The 24033-nt window shown below is 31.1% G+C and overlaps 4 protein-coding genes and 1 long non-coding RNA gene across 5 annotated transcripts; 3 read left to right on the forward strand and 2 right to left on the reverse strand.

Moving 5' to 3' along the window:
• The first annotated feature begins 296 nt into the window (after positions 1-296).
• On the forward strand, positions 297-2840 carry LOC115721623 (uncharacterized). Its single transcript, XR_009685369.1, has 4 exons — positions 297-874; positions 1108-1214; positions 1484-2059; positions 2152-2840. It is a non-coding gene; the product is annotated as an uncharacterized LOC115721623 (long non-coding RNA).
• A 7295-nt stretch (positions 2841-10135) lies between these two features.
• Positions 10136-10960, forward strand: LOC115721607 (cytochrome P450 714C2-like). The gene is made up of 2 exons (XM_030650746.2): positions 10136-10360; positions 10550-10960. The coding sequence occupies exons 1-2, from the start codon at positions 10136-10138 to the stop codon at positions 10958-10960; spliced, it is 636 nt and encodes a 211-aa protein (XP_030506606.2).
• Positions 10961-11620: 660 nt separating this feature from the next.
• On the reverse strand, positions 11621-13132 carry LOC115710524 (cytochrome c oxidase-assembly factor COX23, mitochondrial). The gene is made up of 3 exons (XM_030638889.2): positions 12945-13132; positions 12087-12163; positions 11621-11981 (listed from the first exon to the last, which is right to left on the reverse strand). The coding sequence occupies exons 1-3, from the start codon at positions 13027-13029 to the stop codon at positions 11934-11936; spliced, it is 210 nt and encodes a 69-aa protein (XP_030494749.1). The 5' UTR covers positions 13030-13132; the 3' UTR covers positions 11621-11933.
• Positions 13133-17202: 4070 nt separating this feature from the next.
• On the reverse strand, positions 17203-17559 carry LOC115720132 (uncharacterized mitochondrial protein AtMg00310-like). The gene has a single exon (XM_030649294.2). It carries the CDS (start codon positions 17557-17559, stop codon positions 17203-17205), a length of 357 nt encoding a protein of 118 aa, XP_030505154.2.
• Positions 17560-21479: 3920 nt separating this feature from the next.
• On the forward strand, positions 21480-22583 carry LOC133032140 (uncharacterized). Its single transcript, XM_061105989.1, has one exon. The coding sequence runs from the start codon at positions 21480-21482 to the stop codon at positions 22581-22583; it is 1104 nt and encodes a 367-aa protein (XP_060961972.1).
• Positions 22584-24033: the final 1450 nt, after the last annotated feature.

Here is a 24033-nt window from a genome sequence, read left to right on the forward strand (position 1 = left end):
TGTAAAAGGACTGTTTCTTTGTTTAATCTGACTGTAAAAAAAAAACTGTTTCTGGGTGTTTGAATTGAAACTAATATTTTTGTTGCCAATGTTACCCAAATCAGCTTTGGAGTAGTGCTAGTTACTGCCATTTCCCCTGTAAGGCTTTCCTTGTTTTATATATATGTTACATTTGACGTCATCCTTTAGCTGACACGTTATACCATACATGCATGCGTTACGTATCGGTTACTTTCTTTAATACAATATCAATTCTTTTTATGGCAAGAAAATACAATAGACAGAGGTAGCAATGTAGGCGTTAAACGTTGTCATTGGTGTTTTGGTTGGTGGGTTTGTATTGTTTTTCTTGTATTTTTATCCGTCTTTAGTATTAAAACCTAAGAGGTTAAGATTAAAGCTTCAAAAGCAAGGGATTCGAGGCCCATTACCTTCAAATCTATTGGGAAATGTCTCTGAACTGAACAAAATCAAGCTTCAGTTTAACTCAAAAAGGACTAATACAAACGACAAACTTCATGATGTCGTTTCGATTGGTCATGATTGGCCTTCCAACGTCTTTCCCCATTTGTTATTTATTTATTTTGTTACGGTGTGAATTGTGAATTGAGTTGTGTAGTACTTGAATGAAAATATATATGCAGGGCCAATTTTCCTTTATGGAGTAGGAAATACTCAATTCTTATTCGTAACAGATATAGACATGGTAAAAGAAGTTAGTCTAATAAGCACTTCTTTGAATCTTGGAAGACCTCCTTATCTCTCCAGGAATTATGGACCACTGTTTGGCCAGGGTATTATATCCTCTAGTGGTCAAATTTGGGCTCATCAAAAAAAGATTCTTGCTCCTGAATTCTACAATGACAAGGTCAAGGTATTATACCACTGTTAATTAGTTTTACCAACTCAGGTTTTTCTCAAATTTTGATACTAGAGAAAAGAAACACTAGTACAATTTGTTCTCTGTTTATTACTGATTGGTAAAGATTTGACTTTTGAGTAACGATGTTTCTATACAAAATATTTTTAGTTTGAAGTTAGATTTGGAAAAAGAGATTTGTATTAACTCCAATTAAACTTAATTTCTGTTGTGTGTCTTTTGTCAAGGGTATGGTGAACTTATGGGTACCCAATTTTGTGCGCATGGGTGAGGACTCACACACTGGATCACCACATGCGCCCGCCGCCACCGTCCATCCGGGCCGGGTTGGCGGGTGTGATGTCACTTAATTTTTTAAAGAAAAATTATTTTATTAAATAAAGATTTATTTTTTTATTTATTAATTAATTTTAACACGTGATCAGAAGTGGTAAAAACGTGATGATCCGCCTTTTACTCCCAAGATCCAACTCCTCCACGAACGATAACATTACCGTTTTCTTACTGTTTTTTCTTGGATCGACTTCTATATAAGTCGTATCCGAACAACGTAAGAACACATCTTTTCCAACATTAAATTTTTTTTTCTTTCTTCCTGTGCAGAATGTATCGTACTTATACAGAGGCTGTTTTATCCTGGGGACGCCATGGTTGCTAGACTGCCGTGCACACTTCGGGAAGAGCCGCGAAAACATGTTATCATTGTTTAATATTTTCATGTTATGTTGTCAATGTTTAGTTTTATGTGAGCAGCAACAATCATAATTGTTGTTAATATACAAATGTATTTATTTATATATCAGATTCATTCCAACAATGAACAACATTCATGTGTGGAGACTAGAGAAACAAATCAATGCTATGATTTTAGAGGTTGTGAAGCAGAGAACTGAGGCTGCTGATGAAAAGGATCTTGTGCAGATGATATTCGAGGGGGCAAAAGCTTATGGCGGTATAGATAGCCCGTCTCTTGGCATTACTCGGGACGGGAAAAATGCATTGTAGATAACTGCAAGAATATATATTTTGCTGGCTATGAGACCACTGATACTACAGCATCTTAGACCTTGTTGCTGCTGGCTGCATATCCAGCTTGGGAAACTTGTGTTTCGTGAAGAAGTGCAAGAAGTTTGCAAGAATGGCGTTTTTTATGCCAATACTCTCCGGAACTTGAAAGTTGTAAGTTCACACAATGTTCAGTCACTCACTTTTATGTTACTAAAAACCCCTGCTTAATTCAGTACAATGAATGCTTTTTTTTTTCTTGTCAGCTCACTATGGTGATTCAAGAGACTTTGCGCCTTTACCCGCCTGGAGTTTTTATCACAAGACACGCCTTGCACGATATTCAATTTAAAGACATTCTAGTTCCAAAAGGAGTAAATATTCAAATTCCAATCTCTATAATGCAACAAGACACTGATCTGTGGGGTCCTGATGCCCAACAATTCAATCCAGGAAGATTTGAGCATGGAGTTCTTGGAGCTTAAGTTTCCTCAAGCTTACATGCCCTTTGGTGTAGGGACTAGAATTTGTATTGGACAGAACATGGCCATGACCGAGCTGAAAGTAGTATTATTTCTTATTCTGTCCAAGTTTAGCTTCTCAGTCTCACCGGCTTACCGCCATTCTGCTGTTTTCGGGGTAGTCATTGAATCGGAACATGGGGTTAATCTCCAAGTAAGGAGAATTTGACTTATGTTAATCTACAATTGATTATTTATGATAAACTAAATAATGCTGTCATTATGGATAGTTCTTATGATGATGCGTTCTTGCATATGGAATTTTAAACAATGATATTGTTTACATCAGGATTTGATTTATCTTCTTCTGTCCCTAAATCAAAAAAGGGTCATTTTCTAAACTAGCAAGCTTTCATAAGAATAAATCCTTAGAAATATAAGTTTGCAAACAAACTTATATTTTAAAACAATAATGATACTACTCCTTGGCTCAATAGCTTTTTCAGTCACAAAATCTATCACTTTCAAAATGAAAGATGAATTATGTTAATTGGCTATGTGGCCTCAAAGTTAGAGGATATTTTTATATAAAGAATTTACGAAAATTGTTCAAAAATGACTTGTTTTTGATTAAATTGTTAAAAATGATTTGGTCAAGTTTTTTATTTGTTTTGGTATGTTTTAATGCATTTACTTATACTTTTCTATCTTTATTTTTCTCTTTTTTCCCTTCTCTTATGTTACTCTTTCTCTCTTTTCTATTTCCCTCTTTTCTTTTAAACTTTAAAAATAATTTATAATCATGTTGTTACTCGGATGAGCCTAAAAAAATACCATTGCAATCTACTTTTCAATATGAATATTTCAATATGTGAGAAACCTATATTTTTTTTTTTTTGCTATTTCCGAAAAAAAAAATTATTTAGTTACTAATATAGTGATTACTTACTGTTTTATAATTTTTTTTTAATCTTAGATAACATTCATTTTAGAATTAAGTTAATTGAATTATATTATATTATATAATAACTAATTAATATTCAAAATAACAAAAAAAATATATAAAATAATCGGTATATAAATATGGTAGTTTGTTATATTAAATGACAACTCATTAATTTTAAAAATAATTTTTAAAGTTATCTAGATGTATTTAAAATTATAATTTACCATAATATAACTTAAAAATAACTAATTAGTTACTAAGATTTATACAAATAAATTTTTAGAGAGTAACCGAAATGTATGTTAAATTATATGGTATAAGAATAAAGTTTTTTTATATAAAGGTAACTAATTGTTTTCTTATCAACATTATTATTAGTAACTAAAAAATTACTTTTGAAAACGTAAGAGACAAAAAAAAAATAGAAACGTCAAAAAACGTCAAAAAATATCAAAAACGTCAAATTCAACTGACGTGACATATCATAGAAGTATCATTATTATTATTGTAAATCCGATATATTATTGTGAACTTCTCAAGAATTTAACTGTGAAATTGTATATAAATAATTTAACAATATTCTTCTTGTTCATCCCTTTTCGACTGTAGTATACTAATTAATTTGCTAAGCAAGTTAGAAAGAAATACAAAGCCTCAAGAGCAATTTGCTTCAAAATTCAGAATGTGAAGAATAAATGAGCCTGGCAATCTATTTATAAGCTCATAAGGTGGGCAATGAACCGTTAAAGAGGCTATGTTCATAGTTTAAAGGTAAACAATAATAAAATAAGAATAATTAGAAATTTTACCTTTGAATTTTCAACTGATTTTATTTCTTAAGGTGGCGTTTGGTTACTAAGTGAAAATGGAATGGGAATGGGAATGGGAATGGGAATAAGAATGGAATGGAATAGAATTTTTATTCTTTTGTTTGGTAAAGCCTATGGAATCAACAACGGAATAAGAATTATCATGTTTGGTATTGTATGGAATGGAATAGAACTTTTATTATTTTGACTAAATTACCCTTTACTCTTCAAAAATTATATTTATTTTATTAAATTACCATTATTTTATGAATTGAACAAATAAATAATATTCTTAGCAAAAAAATATATTTATCATGTGAGGGAAATGTGCACATTCTCAAACTTAATTATTAAAAAATAAAATAATAAAATTACATATAAATATTAAATAATTAGTAATATGATGGTAACATCCAAAAAAAAGTGAGAAGTGGAGGAGGATTGATAGGGTAAAATAGACTTTTGTTAGTATGGAATTAGCTTTCAAGTGATTTTATAGTGGAAAAGTAAATCCTTAGTTTAGGTGAATTGTAATTCCTTTGGAATGGGCTTTCAAGTTCTAATAAAGAAACCAAACACTTGATTGAGCTTTCTTAAGGAATAGCAAGTCCATTCCAATGCTCATTCATGTGAACCAAACACCACCTAAAATATATGGCTTGTTAAAAAATTTTCTGAACTTTTATATTTATAAATATTTAGTCTTTCTGTTAGATTTCGTCTTATTATTTCGTTTAAATCCTGACATGTCTTTGTAAATTAGTAATTTTGATTCTTAAACTTTAACAATTATTAAATCATACCCTTTCAAAATAAAAATGAGAAAAATTCAATATTTTTTTTAGTAAATCTTAAAAAAATAATTTAGATCTTAAAAAATGGGCTAAGATGCAAAATGACTATAAATTTGAAAACTAAGTTAGTAAATGTCTCATTTTAAAAAAAAATTACGAAAATGACTAAATTTAATAAATTAGCTAATAAAAATTATAAAAATACATTTATTACATATAATTTTTTAAAAAAATATATAATAATTAAATTAAGTTATATAATTTTTTTAATATTGCATATTATTATATTATAACAAAAACGAATAAATATATTAGATTATTATATACAACGGTATTTGATATATCGTAGTAATAAAATTATATATCACAAAGAAATTATAACAATACTAAATTAATACTAAAAAATATATATATCATGCTAACAAAGCTATATATACAACTATTAAAATATGTATACATACTAAAAAATTTATACATAATAAAGTTAAAACTAAATATCATCTCAAGTAAATGATATACTATAGACAACAAAAATTATATACCATACAAACAAAACATATATACCTACAATAAAAAATAAAATAAAATAATATAATATTATTAAAAAAAAATGTATATACTATATTAATAAAATTATATACAACTATAAAATAAGTATACCATACTTGTAAAATTATATATCACCTTTATATATAATAAAATAAAAATTAAACATGATCTAAAATAAAATAATATACTATACTATATGTTGCTCCAGAATTCGCCCAAAATACGTGGACCAGTCGAGAGGGGACACGTGGATCAGATAACTGGTAAACATTTGCTAAGTCTTTGTGCGCCACAAGGAAGCGCTGTTAGCATGGGTCCCGGAGGAGGCACCCGGAGTACACGGTACTCCAGGAAGCTAGTATAGCGTGAAGGCTCTCCGGGATATGTCAGGTCTCTCCCGAGCAATCAAGTCGCATTTAATGCTGCATGGGAGGAAGCGTGTTGAGACTGTAACACGCAATAAAGTCTGACGGCACGACCCCCGAACAGCAGCGCTACAGTAATGATCATTTAAGTCTAGCGACGGCTACTCTGCGAAGAGTCACGTCAATCACAAGGCAAAAAGGACATTCTTCATAAAAGCCCTACAGCACCTAGGGATTTGACCATGCATCACCCATGGTATATTCATTGGAAATGCCCAACTTTATGGATACTTACAGATACATGTGTAAGAACAATTCTAGGGATTACCCCACCAAAACACTATAAATACCCCCTCAAAGCTCATTTAATGGGGTCGAGAATCTTGGTTTGTAAAAGAGCAAGAAGAGAAAATACTCACCAAGAACATTCTCTGTATTTAAGAGAAAGACATTCTCTCAAGTGTAGAATCTGTATTAAATACATCCATTAATAACAGAGACTCGTGGACTAAGGCTCATTAACGCCCCAACCACGTAAAAAATCTTCATCTCACTTTCTTACAGCTCTTCATTACAATCATATTTCAATAGTTGCCGAAAATCTCGGTCAACACTATACAATAAAACTTATACACTATATAACAAAAAACATATACCTTACAATTGAATATATATAATAACAATAAATAAAAATAAAAATAAAAATATATAGGATGCTAATAAAATTATATATCATGTCAACGGAAGTACAATTAAAAATAGAACTTAAATATTATTTAAAAAAATGATACACCGTATAACAAAAAATACATATATCATTCACCAAAATATATATACTACTACTAATAATAAAAATATATATCACTAATATATCTATTCTATATAAAGTGTGCCTATATAACTAAATTTCTTAGTTTATGAGAAATTCATGGGTAACTTTTTATTTATATTTAATAAAATAATAAAATATTATTTATATATAATAAAATAAAAATAAAACAAATCTCACTAATATTTGAACTGATATTTACAACCCTCTATCATAAATAGGTACGTATTTAAATAATGGCATTGGCCAAAGTCTACAGTGAGAGATGTACAATTGAGAAATTCATGGGTAATTTTTTATTTATATTTAATAAAATAATAAAATATTATTTATATATAATAAAATAAAAATAAAACAAATCTCACTAACATTTGAACTGATATTTACAACCCTCTATCATAAGTAGGTACGTATTTAAATAATGGCATTGGCCAAAGTCTACAGTGAGAGATGTACAATTGAGAAACAACATACATATAACTGAACATTATTGAGATGCTACTGTACAGTGTTGCTAAATATTTCTATTTTACAACTGAGTTTCTATGAATGGCAAGAGTGCCAAACCAGATGCCCAAACATCATCATCCAATACATGCTCTGCGGGTGAGTGACTTACTCCTCCACGACAGCGGACAAATAACATACCAATCTGTTCATGTATGTATTACGACCAAAATGTTATAATGAGGGGCAAATATATCAATGTTATAATGTTATAATATTCACGTACTTAATTAATATATTAATTACTTGATATAAATTAATATCATTTATTTAATTAATTTATTCTTTTGGCAGCTATATATCAAATAATTAAATTAAATCGGACAAATATATTATCATTTATGGAAAAATTAATTGTTCAATATGACAATGAGCATAGTTTTTTCTTTAAATTGTCTATAGCTAGCTACGTCTTTTTAATCTTTTTTCTTTTTTTTAAAAAAAAAATATATGATCAAACCATGGACTCTCTAAATTAATATAGGTAAGTTTTGATTATATAGCTATTAATATTTGAACTGATATTATTTATCTTTTTATTAAAATTTCTTTAAACTAGAATTTTAAATTGCATTACTGAGAAAAAAAAAAATAATTTTAAGCTTTAAGCTGTAATACATATAAAATGTATAAGATTTTTTCTAAACCTAAAATTTTTAATTTCATAATAACAATCATTTTTCTGTTTTTATTTTTCAAAAAATACTTGAGCTTACCAAAATCTATAAGAACAAAACCAATGAAGAAAATTTTAACAAAAAAAATGAACGAAGAAAAAAAGTGTCATAAACATTATTGAATAATAGCAATTGCCAACAGAAGAATTTCAGCACAAAAAATTATACTTGACCCCTAGACAAGATTATCATGATCTTCCAATCCTAATAATATAAATAATGAACAACACCTCATTAGTTATTCTAGGAGAATGATGCATGGTAATGTCAAAAAAATTATTAGATGATAATAATATTTCTCTAACAATGATACCCTAAGCAGGCCCGGCCCTGGGCATAGGCGGGCTAGGCCTGTGCCTAGGGCCCACCCAGTCTAGGGGCCCAATTTTTTTTTTCTTCTTTTAAAATTATACATTTTTTTACCGATTTTGAAAAATACCACATTTTTTCTAACATAAAGGCCCAAATTTTTTTTTCCCTATGACCCACTTTGTTTCAGGGCCGGCCCTGACCCTAAGTAAGAACTAAGAAATATTGTAGCGTTTTATTTTTAAGAGCATGAATAATATTAAGACAATTGGATTCCACAATCAAGCTCTTATTCTCCTATTAAAAAAAACACATTAATATACATGTAAATGATTCTTAGTTTTACAATAATAAATTATTAATAAACTCACAATTTCATAAAATTATAAAGTAGTAATTTCAATTAATTTTTAAAAATAATTTATAATTTTTTCAAAATATTGGTTATAATTATTATTTCCAATTTTATAAAAAATAAATATAATTTTTTTTAAAAAAATAATTATTAGAAACTTGCCATAAAAGGTTATTAGATTGTTACCTTATTAATTTTTTTTAGTGCCCATCTATGGGTATTACCCATTTAGAAGTGTTCCATATATATATATATATATATATATATATATAAATAAAGTATTTTAACTAAAACATTTCACATTATAATTTGTAAAAAAGAGATTTTTTATCTACAACTTTTAGATAGATGTTATCTTCAATTGTCAATAATTTAGAGATTGATTTTTAATTTTCTTTTTTATTTCACACACATTTAAGTTGTGTTTTCTTTAGTATTTGAACATGAATTTTTAGTTTATTTTTAGATTATCTTAAGAACATATTACACTTAAATTATCAAGTTTTCTTAAACATTATAATATATTACATCCAGTATTTACTTTTAATTGTCAAAATTATAAATTACATTATTTAGATATACATAATAATAATCTTACCTAATAAGTAATAATATTTTTTTCTTTAATTGTTAATTATATTTTTTAAATAAAGTAAAAAATACCTAACATAAAATTAGTATACGTGCCTCGCACGTAAATTTTTACTAGTATATATATATGTATACAGTAATCAAATTATATACCACAATTAAAATATATATACTATGATAACAAATTATATGCCACCATTGTATATAAGAAATAGAAACTAATTAAATATTATTTAAAATAAATATATATTATACAATTAAAATATATAAAAATAATAATTAAATATATGTAGCATGCCAATAAAATTATATACATATATTAAAATGTTTGCATTATGTTAACAAAATTATATGCCGCTATTATTCATAGCAAAATAAAAAATAAATATCATCTAAGAATAATAATATACTATACAACAAACAGAAATATATTGTATAACAAAATCTATATACCAACAACTCATAAAAAATTTAAAAAATTGATATAACTTTCAAATAAAAAAGATTTTAACAAAACTAATATAGATATACTATAATTTTTAAGTAATTTGCTTCTAATTCTAAAAAAAAATTGAAAAAAAAAAATTATTAATTCTTTTATGTGGAAAAAGACAATATAAATAATAAATAATTTAATAAAAGGGACATTTTGCTACAAGTTTTGAAATGAGTATGTTTACTAACATAGTCCTATGATTTGAGGCTATTTACTATGATTTTCCTAAAAAAATTATTTTGAATGATTAAAAAAATTAAAAAGAAAACTAAAATTTTAAAACTAATTAAGGAATTTAAAATATTATTTATTTTTTAATTAAAAAATCTATTTTGATATAAAAAAAAATATATTAAAATTAAATTTTTGTATAAATTTTACGTGAACAAATTTGAATCTATTTTTTTTTCTAAAAAACTAGATTTTTTTTAAGTATTGGGATTCCTGGCATAAGGTAAGCTTACAACTCTTTCAAAAGTTAATGTTGTCAATGTTTAGTTTTATGTAAGCAGCAACAATTTTCTCAATTCGAGTATGGAGACTAGAGAAATAAATCGATTCTATGATTTTAAAGGTGGTGAAGCAAAAAACGGATGCTGCTGATGAAAAGAACCTTCTGAAGATGATACTCGAGGGGGCGAAAGCTTTTGGCGGTGTAGATAGCCCATCTCTTGGCCTTACTCAGGACAAATTCATTGTAGATAACTGCAAGAGAATATATTTTGCTGACCATGAGAGCACTGGTACTACAACATCTTGGGCCTTGTTGCTTGGCAAACTCGAGTTCGTGAAGAAGTGAAAGAAGTTTGCAAGAATGGCAGTCCTGATGCCAATATGCTCCGAAGCATGAAAGTTGTAAGTTCACACAATGTTCAGTCAGTCATTTCTATGTTACTAAAAATATCTGCTTTAATCATTCTCGGATATTAAACCATTGCATCTTCAGTTCAATGAATCCTGTTTTTTATTTCTTCAGCTCACTATGGTGATTCAAGAGACTTTGCGCCTTTACCCGTCTATAGTTTATGTCCTAAGGAACGCCTTGCAGGATGTTCAATATAAAGACATTCTAGTTCCAAAAGGAGTAAATATTCAGATCCCAATCTCTATAATGCAACAAGACACTAATTTGTGGGGTCCTGATGCCCACCAATTCAATCCAGGAAGATTTGAACATGGAGTTCTTGGAGCTTCCAAGTTTCCTCAGTCTTACATGCCCTTTGGTGTAGGGACTAGAATTTGTATTGGCCAGCACCTGGCCATGACAGAGCTGAAAGTGGTAGTCGCGCTTCTCTTGTCCAAGTTTTGCTTCTTAGTCTCACCGGCCTACCGCTATGCTGCAGCTTTCAGGTTGGTCATTGAATCAGAACATGGGGTTAATGTTTAAGTAAGGAGAATTTGACTTGTGTAAATCTACAATTTATTAAGATAAAATAAAAAAAGCTGTCATATCTGATGAATAATGTTATGGATTGTTCTTATGATGAGTTGTGGAATTGTGAACAATAGTATTATTTACATCCGGATTTGATTTATCTTCTTCTGTCCCAAATTGACAAAGATCATTTTCTAATATAGCAAGCCTCCATAAAAATGCATCTTAAGGAATATATGTTTGTAAACAAACTTTTTATATACTTAAACGTCAAAATAGTATTCTTTTTATTCCATTTAATTGTTTAGTTGTATATTATTTTAGTAGAATAATTTTCACTTTAAAATGGAAAGAAAAAACTATTCTAATACATAATAAAAAAAAAATAATAAATTCTTTATCAATTTTTTCATTTCCTCCTAACCAAATACTACCTAAATTCTTTTACTTCCCAAATGTATTGTGTCAATTAGTATAGATTTTATATTCTATTACTTTCAAAAGGAATTGTGTCAATTAGTTATGTTACACTAAACCATCAAGATCAGAATTTTCAAAATGACAATGTTAGCGCAATCCGTTATTCATGGATTTTGATAATCATTCATGTATAGTATACCTACACTATCAAATAATGAAATAATAGCATAATAAAATATCCCAGCAAAAACATGTCAAATTTGAAACCTTTTATTTTTTATTTATTGGTACTAGTAGTGAACGGATTTACATTCCCTTGAATTTAGTATAATTTGATTGGCATGGGTAGTATTTAAATGAAGCTGGTATGTTTAACAGGGCATGACAAATGACAATATTAATAGATAGAAAAAGAGGACAAAAAATTCAAAGGAAGGCTCTTTTCCCATGTGTTCTACTCTTCAAGGTGTTTTGTTATTTATTTATTTTTTGGTATAATTTAACTCCATAAATGGTGATTTCATCTCCAGTCCGAACTAATGGAATGTGAGTAGCAAAAGAAAGTTCATGAGAACAAAGACCGAGTCTTGTTCCGTTCAAGTCGAGCTTCCCTCTGTCAAAATTCGGAAACATACATCGTTACCCAGTTTGGAACACCTGAAACAATTCGAGAACAGCACTACCAAAGTGAAAAACTACAATGGCTTAAAGAACCAACCTCCTTTTTCTTGCACTCCTTGTAAACATCAAAATGTTCTTGGCATTTGCTTTTGTCAGTGCTAAATTCCTCAAGACCTGCAAATATTGCACCAATCGAGTTACTATCATTACAATTAAGGAGCAATGTAAGTGGTTTTGTATGATCTTTCCTTAGTATCCAAGATCAAAGAAAGATTAAACAGTTCTTCCAATCTAATTGAAACAATGCTTAAGATCAACATGGTTCAACATTCCATCACATAAATGTTAAGCCCTAACTAAGAGTACCATTATCAGCACTAAAGTAGCTTAGATAGGATCTTTAATCTTTTCCTAAAGCTTATACCTCAGTAATTGGGTTCTTCTTACAGAACCCTACAATTTTCAAGAAGCTACAAAATCAAGCATACTGACAAATTTAGTCCTAAAAAAGTTCTACCTTTGGAATTTGTATACGTCCCAAAAACATTTTGTATTAGCCGAAATTCTTTGTTCCACGTTAAGAATTATATTTCATAAAGTTTAGAAAATTAATTTTCTTATTAAAATCACTGAAAAATATAAGATAATGATCATAAAAGTAATTAATTAGAGAAGTTCATTAATAACACATATCAATAAGCATATGAAACACAAACCTCTCAAACACTCGATTTAGCACAAAATTAGGGTTCTCAATCCTTAGTTAAGAAAACACACGAAATTCAATAGAATGTCCACAAACTAATAATAAGCGAAAAATTACATTAAGAAAAAGGAATCAAAAGGAGAAGTATTGGTGTGAGTGTTTCGAATAGGAATTGAACTCTGGATTAAGGGCTACGAAACGATAAAAATTACAAGACAGAAAACAAATCATAAAGGAAAAGTGACTTACATTTAAGAGAAGCAGTATATTGAGGAAAGCAAGGAGAGTCGGAGATTCTCGCAGCACTAGGATATGACGGTGGTGGCGACGCCATGGCTGATACCTCGGATTAGCTTTCGAATTCTCTTGATTTTGTTCCTGATTTCGCCAGCTTTGGGTTTGTGCCTTTTTAAACTTAGTAACAAGGCAAACGTGTCTAACGGTGTTGAAATATTATTGGAGAATTTTCAAAAATACCCCAAATTTGAAGAAAAAGTTACAAAACACATAAATAAATAAATAAATAAATAAATAGTTATATTTCATTAGGAAATATTATTTTCATGTTTATTAGTATATCATAAAGGAAAGAAAAAGAAAAAAAAAACATGTAGAATATTAAATTAAGTTTTTAGTATATATATTCCACTATATTGGTGGTATATTAATTTTTCACTATAGTATTTATGTTTATGATTGCAAAATATAGTTTTTATATGCTATTATATATCGTAGAAAAAAAAATCATTTAATAGTATATTAGTTTAAATTTATGGTATATTTATATTGGTCTAAGGTATATCGTTTGTATGTGATATGTATATCGTGAAGAATATAAAGAAAAAAAAATATTAAATATTAATTTAAGTATGAGGTATAGTTATATTTGATTGAAGTATATTGATTTTATGTTCATTGGTATTTCATGAAGGAAAGAACAAGAAAAAAAAAACTTGTGGAATATTAAATTAAGTTTTTTGTATAATTTTTTTTTACCATGCTGGTGATATATTAATTTTTGACTACGCTTATGATTGTGATATATAGTTTTTGTATGCTACTGTATATTGTGGAAAACAATTCATTTAATAGTATATTAGTTTAATTTTGTGGTATATGTATATTGGTTTAAGGTATATTATTTGTATATCATACGATATATTAATAAAAAATTAATTATATGGTTAAATAACATATTAGACAACAACAACAACAGCAAAATCTAAAAAAATAAAATATATAATACCTTTTATATAATGAAAAAATAGTTGACAAAAAATTCAGACATTTGCTTTATTATTTTAAAAAATAAATATTAACTATCTATAGAGTTAAAAATACGATCATTTACTCACATTTCTCAAAAGGAAATGTAGAATATAATTTCCTCAATATAAATAGTACTTCTCTTTCAAAAAAAGTTAAATAGTACTTCAACTATAAAAATTTAGAATTATATATTCGTAATTATAGTATTAATATTTTTCTTTCTAAAAAAGTAATTTTAGTATTAATGTTAAGACATTATACTTTTTTTTTTCATATGTATAAATATTGGGTATTCCTTAAGTGAGAGCACCACTTTTGCTCTTATAAATAAGAGCATTTTTATAATCCTTGATTTTCAATCTAATGGCTTTAATTGATTTGTTTATCATAGGGGTTGTTGTATTAGATTTTTCTCAATTATCTTTTTTAATAGGGAAATTTGAATTTTCATGCTTAATAAACTCATAAATTGGTCTCTTAAACTAATACTATGCATAATTTGTAAAATGGGATAACTTTTTCCTAAACTCCAAAAAACCCCTCCCATTTTTCCAACCGTCCCTCTCTCTTCCTCTTTTTTCCAAAAAATTGACTGACCATCGGGCTGGCCATTGGGCCCTATATCGGGCCTTTGTCTTCAACCCAGATTCAATTTTTTCATCATGATGCATCGGGCCTGCATCGGACCTGCATCAAGCTTGCCTAAAAAATGCATTTTCTAACCCAAAAAACACAGATTCACCACCGCCTTCAATCCAGATCCATCGGACTAGGTTTGCCTTTGATCTCCGGTGGTGTTCGGCCGGCGTGCGTGCGTGGTGGATCGCCGATGGCGGTTCGGTCGAGATGGGTATAGATGGGCGTGGGTTGGTTTTCAACGTGGGTGGTGCTCGTCGTGCGTGGGTGGTTCGACGCGGACGAGATGATAGTTAAGGGTTGGGGGCGGTTTCCTCCGATGCGGTTTTGGGCAAAGAGGCAAAGAGGCAGAGAGAGTTTGAGGGAAGGAGAGAGAAAGGGTTTGAGTTTTTGAGAGGGGTATTTTTGGAATTTTGGAAAAGTGATCATATATTTTCAATGTAGAAAAGTATTAGTTTAGGGAAAAAATTATCCCCTAATGCATGCATAGAAATTCAAATTTCCCTTTTAATATCGAAGCGACATGTATGTATGTATGATATACATGTAGCAGTTTTTATTAAATTAATATTTTTATTATTTTTACTTTTTTTAAAGACTATAACCGTTTTTTAATGTGCAGTAGTAGTTTTTTTTCTTCTTTTTTTTACAATTTCTTATTTATGTGTTTTTTATAACATCTATTATTTTTTTTTTTCTGTGTGTTTGGATCTAAAGTGTTTTGAATATAGATTCAATCAATAAAAAAAATGATATATGGAGCATTAGAAAATATATTCAATTTATTCAATATTTATTGTATTTACTTATCTATTTGTTAATCACTTCTTCTTCTTCTTTATTTTCTTACACTAATTGAAAGAAAGGTTTTCTAAAATAAAAAAACTGCTCAATTTGATTTTTTAGTTCAATTGAAAAAATAAATTTAAGACTTATAAGAGAAGATGTAGTTGCTTATTAGCAAAATCTAAAAATATCTAGGTTTAATATTGCATATTTATAAATATGAATGAATAATAGAGATTTCAAAAATTGAAAATAAGTCTCATACTTTTCCTAGTTAAGCAAAAAAGAAAAAAAAAAAAGTCATATTTTTCAAAAGTATAAAAAAAAAAAACAACATATTTTAAAATAATAAAGAAACAAAAGAGTTTGAGGTGATGAAGGTAAAATCACAATATAATTTTTCTTTTTTTTTTTTAAAAAAAAAGTATACCAAACACCATCCTACACAATAACATATGTTAATACCATACAACCACCCTTTTCAACTAATGATAAGTCTAAAATAATGTTGTTACATGTGAGAACAAAAGTGATGCTCTCACCTAAGAATTTTCCTATAAATATTATACTTGGTTTTTCTTTTTGATAAATATTATACTTGATTTTAGTTTGCCTATATTTTTTTTTAAATGAAAAATTTAGTTTTATTAACCATCAAATTCCAAATTCTGTTACCAACAATAGTAACAAATCAGTTAAAACAGACTCCAACCTAAAAGTACAACCAGGATAGAGTAAAGAAGCTCTAGCAAAACTATGAGCTACTTTATTTGCTGATCGCTTAACAAAACAGATAACAATATTACCAAGTTCAGAAATTAAAGCTTTACAATCTTTGATTACTTGACCAAACATAGAAATCATAACAATGGAGCTTCGTAAAACTTGAACAACACTTAAACAATCTGTTTCCACCGAAGCATTATTCCATCATCGCTCTTTAATCCAACTAAGAGCTTCTCGAACCCCCATGGCCTCGGCAAGTTCCGGTTCAATGCTTCCATTGGACAACATTGTGCGCCTTTCAATGAGCAGTCCCCTTTCATCTCTAGCAACCAAACCCAGCCCATATTTATGATCAGAGTCAAATAAAGCTGCGTCAATATTTACCTTAATACTGTTAGCTTGTGGTGAGATCCAGTGCTTCGCTCCGTCACCCGCCTGAAAACCAGGCCATGACGACTCATATTCAGAGCTCTTAGCACTCCTCCATTGATCAATGAATCTTTTTGCATTAGCAACTACATCATCCTCTTTGAAAAGTTTTCCATTCCAAACAAGATTGTTTTTAGCATCCCAAATCGCCAACAAACCATTGTAAATGTGCATTGATGATCAACATCCATGGTCTCTAAAGAATGCACATACCAGTCAAAAAAATCGATATTCATGGCCACATTAGTGCCAATACCAACTCGGTTCCAGCAAGACCTCACCACTTCACAAGTGACAAGAATATACAAAGTAGACTCCTCATACTGAAGACAGAAGGGACAAAGTGAACTTACATCCACATGCTTTGTTCGAAGTTGGAGCTTGGTGGGAAGACAGCCTCGAGCTGCACGCCAACACAAATTTTTCACTTTTGGGAGGAGCTTTCATCCCACATTTTTTTTTTCCAAAAATTAGCATCCTCGTTGTCATACCATCGACCACGATTTTTTTGGAGAAGAGAGTATGCACTCTTAACCGAGTACAAGCCAGACATTTCTAATGATCATATATAGTGGTCGGTAGTGTTAGTCATTTGAATAGGGATATTAAAAATAATTCTTTGATCTCTTTCCTCAAACAAATCAAGGATGGTTTCCTTATCTCAACTAGAACCATCAACACATAGTAAATTAGAAACTCTAACATTAAACAAACCAGGATGTAGGGAAGAAACATACGGATTCTCCTTAATAGGCAACCAAGGTTCGTCAAGAATATTAATGTCTTCACCATTACCCACACACCAGTGCACTCCTTCTCGAATCAAATGTTGAGCTTCTAAAATACTTCTCCAAACAAAACTCGAGTTATTTCCAAGGGAAGCATTGAGAAAAGTACCATTTGGGAAATACCGAGCTTTAAAAACATGGGCAGCAAGCGAATCTAGCCTAGTAAGGAGTCTCCACCCTTGTTTGCCCAAAATAGCCAAATTAAAATCCTGAAGGTCCCGAAATCCCATTCCACCTCCATTCTTGTGTTTACATAGTCGATTCCAAGACAACCAATGAATACCTCGTTGAGAGGAATTAGATGTTTACCACCAAAACTTCGCCATCATGCTTTCCATATCCCGAGTGATCTCCAAAGGAAGGAGGAAGACATTCATGGTATAACTAGGAAGCAACTGAGCAACAGCTTTCAATAATACCTCTTTCCCGGCCTTCCAGAGGAACTTTTCATCCCTACTTTGTAAACGTTTATGGATCATTTCTTTTAAGAATCCCAAAGCAGCTGATTTGTTTCGGCCTAAAATGCTTGGGAGTCCCAAGTAAAAACTATTAACATCAGCTGGCTGCATTTGAGAGTCCTAATTAGCGTATATTAATTAAACGGGACTTTACACATTTATACATATAGAAAATAATAATATATATATATATATGTTTACAAAAAGATGATATAACCAAATCATAAAATTTATTATTAGATATAACATCTTCTTTTTGTTATAACAAAAAAAAATATATTATTACTCATATTACCTTATATAACTTATTTCTTTTTTTTTTTTTATTTGACTACCACTAAAAAGGTGAAGCAATTATTTTAAGTGTCATTTGTTTTTTCTTTTGGACAAAAGGTACAATTTGGTATTTATTTAATATTTCTAATTTCTATTACTTTTTCTTTTAAAATTTTATCATATTCTAATAATGAAAAAACACATTTCACCAATCCATTTTTTTTATGTTACAGTTTGATCGTTTTTCTATATGATTATGGCTACTAATTTAAATTTGTAGAGATTTAACTCTTAAAGTGAATACCAAAAGTATGCATGGTATTAAAATAAAAATATAATGACAAATAGTATTCAAATAAATAATTTTGGAGATTGGAATGAACATAGAACAATGTTTAATGCTATATAAAAAATAAACTAAACACTCAATTTTTAAAAAAATTTACCAAATGACTCCTGTTAGTTTTTAAAAACTATTTTCACTTTTAAAAAATAAAAAACAGTTTTCAAACTATAAACCAAACAGCCTCTAAATCTCACGTGATCACGTGGTGATGAGAGATTCACCTTGTTATTAAAAAAAAAGTGTTGCATTAACAATATAATCTATAATAAGATCAATGTAACACTCAGTGTAATGGCAACAAGGATCATATATTCATATTGTTTTTTGTATTGATAATTTTATATGAAGTTGTTCAAATCAAAGAAATAAAATCACCTAATTTTCTCTAAAAGAGTCGCTCATTGTTGATGGAATTAAATTTGTTTAACCCAAAACAGTTAATCATAATCAATATATAGTAATACACCACCAATAAAAATAATAAAATCAATCAAGTGAATAATTCTTATATCAGGTGGGGTCATTGGGATCTTGACTATAATCATAATCAGCCATAGATTGATATTGATCTATTTGTTATTAACTCAATTATTATCCAAATGTCTTAATTTAATTAAAATTTGTGATTTGTAATCTAAATGGTTGTGTAGAAGTCAAATAACTTAGGCTATTTTTGTCAAAATTTCATCAAATCATCATAGACTCACTTGAATATTTAATACAGATTATATACCTCAAATTGTGTACCAAGTATCTTTATCCTCTTGTTCTTCTTTTCTCACCCATATATGTATTTATTTTACATTTATTCCCTCTCTTTTGTTTACAAGAATCTAATATTTCAATGTGAATGGGAAATTTGACAATATATGCTTAAAAATAAAGAGTACACTAAAACTATGCTAGCATTCTTTATATTATGAAAACTATACTTAAAACATTTATACCTTACAATTTTACCCCTAAAACAAATAAAATCATAACACTTTCTCTCTCTCCATCTCTCGGATTTCTCTCTCTCTCTCTCTCTCTCTCTCTCTCTCTCTCTCTCTCTCTCTCTCTCTCTACAATACACACATTGCCACCACCGGAGCTAGTGTTCGGCCGACTTACTCAAAGGGAACTTGAAACCCAACCAAAGCTCTAAGAAAGTCATTCCTTTAAACAATAATGGGTATGTAATTTCTTTAGTAATTATTGTTTGATTTAGATGTATTTATGTTGAAAGTAATAGATCTACACATATCCGTGGTTTTTATGTACCCTTTTGACACCCTTTGTCAATGAAACACGAAATGCAGCAAGTCTGCGAGTTTACTGGTTTTTTTGCAATTTTAGCGATATGTTTCGACATGTTAGCGACATTTAGCGATCACTGGCTGGCTAGAGGTTAGGGATGACTTTTAGCGACATATGTCGACATGTCGCGACACACGTCGCGACACATAGAATTATTGTGTTATATTGTGGATATATTTAGTTTTCTCGACAAGTTCGCGACGTTTATCGACATACTTTTTTTGTGATTGGTTCGCGATAAGTAGCGATAGGTTAGCGATATCTTGCGACATATTGGTTTGTTATAATTTGTGGTCATTTTGGTTTGCAGATTCGAATGTGTTTGTAGTTGTACTATATGATGGGGCTTGGGCAGTTGAAGGTTTCAACTGGATTTTCAATAATCCCAAAAGTAAGATGTTAATGTTTGAGGTTGACACTACTTTAGAAAAGATGAATGATATTTTGTATGAAGAATTGGATATAGACCCTATTGTGTATGAACTGAAAATAGAGGTGTGTTATATGTACATGAAAGGCAATATGATACCGCCAGAAGTTTTAGTGAAAGATAGTCAAGTAAGATTGTTCTTAAGAATGAAGGCAAAAATGAGTGTGGAGAACTTGCTGCCACTGTTTGTGACTAAGGTTAAAAGGCATGCGCTTTTGGGGCCTACTCCGCCAACTGTCCTCCCAAGAAGTGTTGTTGGGAGTTTTGTCCCAGAAACAGATCCAGCCGTAGGGATGAATGAGCAGGCCCCTACTAATATAGAGGAGGATAATAGGGTTGACTATGGATTTGACCAGTTCAATGAGTTTGATGGTGCATTTTACAACAATGATCCTATAGTAGATTTGAACGAGGATGGTGATGCGGAGTTGGAAGTTCATGAACCTATAGAAGTACCTTCTTTAAGGTTAGAACTACCTCCACCATCTCCACCACGTCCAAGGGAGCAAAGGAAAGACCAAGAAAGAAGAACCCCTCGGAGTGAAAATCACGAAACACCAGGCACCAGTAGCAGCCGCCCAGGTCCTCCTCGTAGTACTGTACCATCTGATTTTGAAGTTTGTACAAAATTCAAACCTATTGTGTGGACAAGGGAAGACATAGAGGAAAATAATGTTTATACAACTTCTTTTACTGGTACACATTCAGGGGAAATATATGTTGGCAAGCTGTATACAAATAAGACTGAATTGAAAAATGTGGTTGGAAGGTTTGCATTGAAAATGAATTTTGAGTTCATGGTGAAGAAGTCTGGGACCGATGTTTTTTATGCAACTTGCAGGGGTTCAGATTGCAAATGGAGAGTGAGGGGGAGGAAGAGGGCACGTTGTGACATGTTTGAGGTTACTGTATTCCACAACGAACACACATGTAGCCTGGATTCTAGACATGCTGATAACCGTCAAGCAGCACCGTGGGTTGTTGGCCACCTCATTAAGAACAAGTTCAAATCAGATGGAACTAAGTACAAAGCTAAAGACATACAAAGGGATATGTTTCAGGAGTATGGGATCAAGATGAGCTATGAGAAGGCTTGGAGGTGCCGAGAGAAGGGACTTTTGTATTCTAGGGGTACGCCAGCAGCAGCTTATAGTCAGTTACCTGGTTACTTTTACGTGCTGGAACAGAAGAATCCAGGTACTATTACAGACATTATCACAGAGGATAACAGGTTCCAAGTACTGTTTCTGGTCACTGGCTGCTTGTAGGAGGGGATTTAAGTTTTGTCGTCCTGTGATTAGTATCGACGGCACGTTCTTGAAGACAAGGTTTGGGGGCACAATGCTAGTTGCTGTAGCGTACGATGCAAATAACCAACTGTTTCCGATTGCCTTTGCAATTGTTGACAGCGAGAATCATGACTCTTGGAAGTATTTCTTGCAGAAGTTAAAGGAAGCGATTGGGGAGGTTGAAAACTTAGTGTTTGTATCGGATAGGCATCAAAGCATTGAACATGCTGTCGAGGTTATTTTCCCCGAAGCATGCCATTGTGCATGCTACAAACATATTTCTATGAATGTCACCCACAAGTTCAAGACTGATGTGTGTAACACGCAAATATGGTTGGCCGCTTACGCATGGTCGAAGAGGGAATGTGATAGACATTTGCAGGTGCTCCGACAGATGGATCCTCCCATCGCTGCTTATGTTGACAATATAGGATTAGAAAAATGGGCTCGTCCTTATTGTCTAGGAGACAGGTACAACATCATGACAAACAACGCTGCAGAAAGCCTTAACAACGTGACTGAAGAATTCCGGGCATATCCAATAACTACTCTAGTTGAGTTCATAAGGTTCACACTACAAAATTGGTTTGCTAACCGTCTTGAGAAGGCAAGTAAGTGTGTTACCCCTTTGGCAACTCATTTTGAGGAAGATTTGATAAAGCAACACGAGGATGGTAGACGTAGAAGTGTCCTACGTAACGGTGCACAATTGTTTAATGTTGGAAGAGGTGCTGACGGTTCTGACTTTGAAAAAGGCGGAGATGTGAACTTAGTTGAGAGAACATGCACTTGCGGCATGTTCCAATTGTTGAAAATTCCTTGTCCCCATGCATGTGCCGCAGCGCTTACTCAGAATGTCAGTGTCTACGCTCTGTCATCTCCCTATTACACAAAGGAGACGTGGAAGAATACTTACGATGCAACAATTAATGTTGTGGGCGAGGAGGATGAATGGGTGCTTCCAGAACACATGCAGAACATGAGAATCGGTGTACCAGTGGAGAAGAAACCTGTAGGTCGTCCAAGAAAGAGCAATGCAGGAAGACTACGGACTAACCGATTTCCATCGAACGGTACCAAAGTCAAGGAACCACGCAAATGTTCAAACTGTGGCGCATTGGGACACAACAAAGCTACTTGCAAGGCCAGGGTTTGAGCAGCATTTACGTTTTTTAATTGCATGCATTATTATTATTATGGTTTATGACATGTTACTTGTATTTTTTTATGTATGACTATGTTTTATGGATATTATTTTCTGTGTACGTGGTTGTTTACTCGCACTATCTCAGATTTTTGATTATAATTGTGCATTTCACGACATTTTGCGATATGTAGCGACACTTTCACGACATGTTTGGAAATTTATTTTATTTTGGACAAGGTCCTGAAAATGCGACTTTCCACGACTACACTAGCGACATGTCGCGATAAAGGAAGAACTTTTTTCAATTATGGAAAAATTAAAAAACTGCGACTTTCCACGATTACACTAGCGACATGGTGCGATGTAGGAAGAACTTTTATCAATTCTGGAAAAAATTAAAAAATAGCGACGTCTCACGATTAAGTTAGCGACATATAGCGACATTAATGTAACTTTTTTTTATTCAGTGAAAAGTCGATATTTAGCGACGTTTAACGATTACATTTGCGACTCAAAAGCGACATGTAGGAAGAACTTTTATCAATTCTGGAAAAAATTAAAAAATAGCGACGTTTCACGATTAAGTTAGCGACATATAGCGACATTAATGTAACTTCTATTTATTTAGTGAAAAGTCGATATTTTAACGATTACATTTGCGACTCATCGCGAAGTGTAGCCTTGCAATATTTGCATAGAGATCCAGGCTTCACCTGTTTACCATTAAAATAACCTAACTTGCAGCGACGGCAGCCTTCGGGGAAGCCTGGTGGTGGAACCGGCCATACACCTGTTTTGTTAAATTTTTTTTCAAGTTTTAGAAACCTCCACTCGTTCATAAGCCGTTCATTTTCAAAACGTTCCATGTCGTCAAGCACTTTTTGCATTTGAGGCGTAATTTCCCCACAATCAGGCTCCTGCTTGATCTCTTCAGGAGTAAGAATCGGATATTTGCCCTTGCTCCTTCTAGTAGACATTGCTAAGAGAATTATCTTAAGAGGAAAAAAATTAAGAAAATATGTGTAACTTATGAGATAGACAATTGGCTTTTATAGAGAAAACTAGTAGTTGGGAAGGTGGGATAATAAATGTAAAAATTGAATTACACAATTGTACACATGTTTGTCATGCAAAAAGCAATCTGGGAAATTCTTGCGACATGTCGCGACACGTAGCGACATGTTAGCGACATAATCAAGTAGTTGGTTAGGCGGGATAATAAAGTTCACATTAATTACCATTTAATGTGGAAACGTCTTTTGTACCGACGTTTCGCGACATGCTTGCGACATGTTAACGACATCAACTGAAGAGTCAAAACATGATTGTACTATCGACATATTAACGACATGTTCGCGGTGCTTTAGCGATATGAAACCAAACACTCTAAAACTTAAAATTTTCGACATTTAACGACATGTTAACGATTTTGTAGCGACATGTAAGTAAAAGTTTTTAA

This window comes from Cannabis sativa, chromosome X (assembly GCF_029168945.1).
Source record: "Cannabis sativa cultivar Pink pepper isolate KNU-18-1 chromosome X, ASM2916894v1, whole genome shotgun sequence".
Taxonomy (NCBI): Eukaryota; Viridiplantae; Streptophyta; class Magnoliopsida; order Rosales; family Cannabaceae; genus Cannabis; species Cannabis sativa.

Bases quoted from the DNA above. Each gene is read 5' to 3' on its own strand.
- LOC115710524 (XM_030638889.2), bottom strand. From the start codon at position 13,029: ATGGCGTCGCCACCACCGTCATATCCTAGTGCTGCGAGAATCTCCGAC. The intron at 12,164-12,944 runs GTAAGTCACTTT...CAATATTTGCAG, and splicing joins ATATACTGCTTCTCTTAAAT to GTCTTGAGGAATTTAGCACT. The intron at 11,982-12,086 runs GTTGGTTCTTTA...GAATTTTGACAG, and splicing joins AGGAGTGCAAGAAAAAGGAG to AGGGAAGCTCGACTTGAACG.
- LOC115721607 (XM_030650746.2), top strand. From the start codon at position 10,136: ATGATTTTAAAGGTGGTGAAGCAAAAAACGGATGCTGCTGATGAAAAG. The intron at 10,361-10,549 runs GTGAAGAAGTGA...TTATTTCTTCAG, and splicing joins TGCTTGGCAAACTCGAGTTC to CTCACTATGGTGATTCAAGA.
- LOC115720132 (XM_030649294.2), bottom strand. From the start codon at position 17,559: ATGGGATTTCGGGACCTTCAGGATTTTAATTTGGCTATTTTGGGCAAA.
- LOC133032140 (XM_061105989.1), top strand. From the start codon at position 21,480: ATGCTAGTTGCTGTAGCGTACGATGCAAATAACCAACTGTTTCCGATT.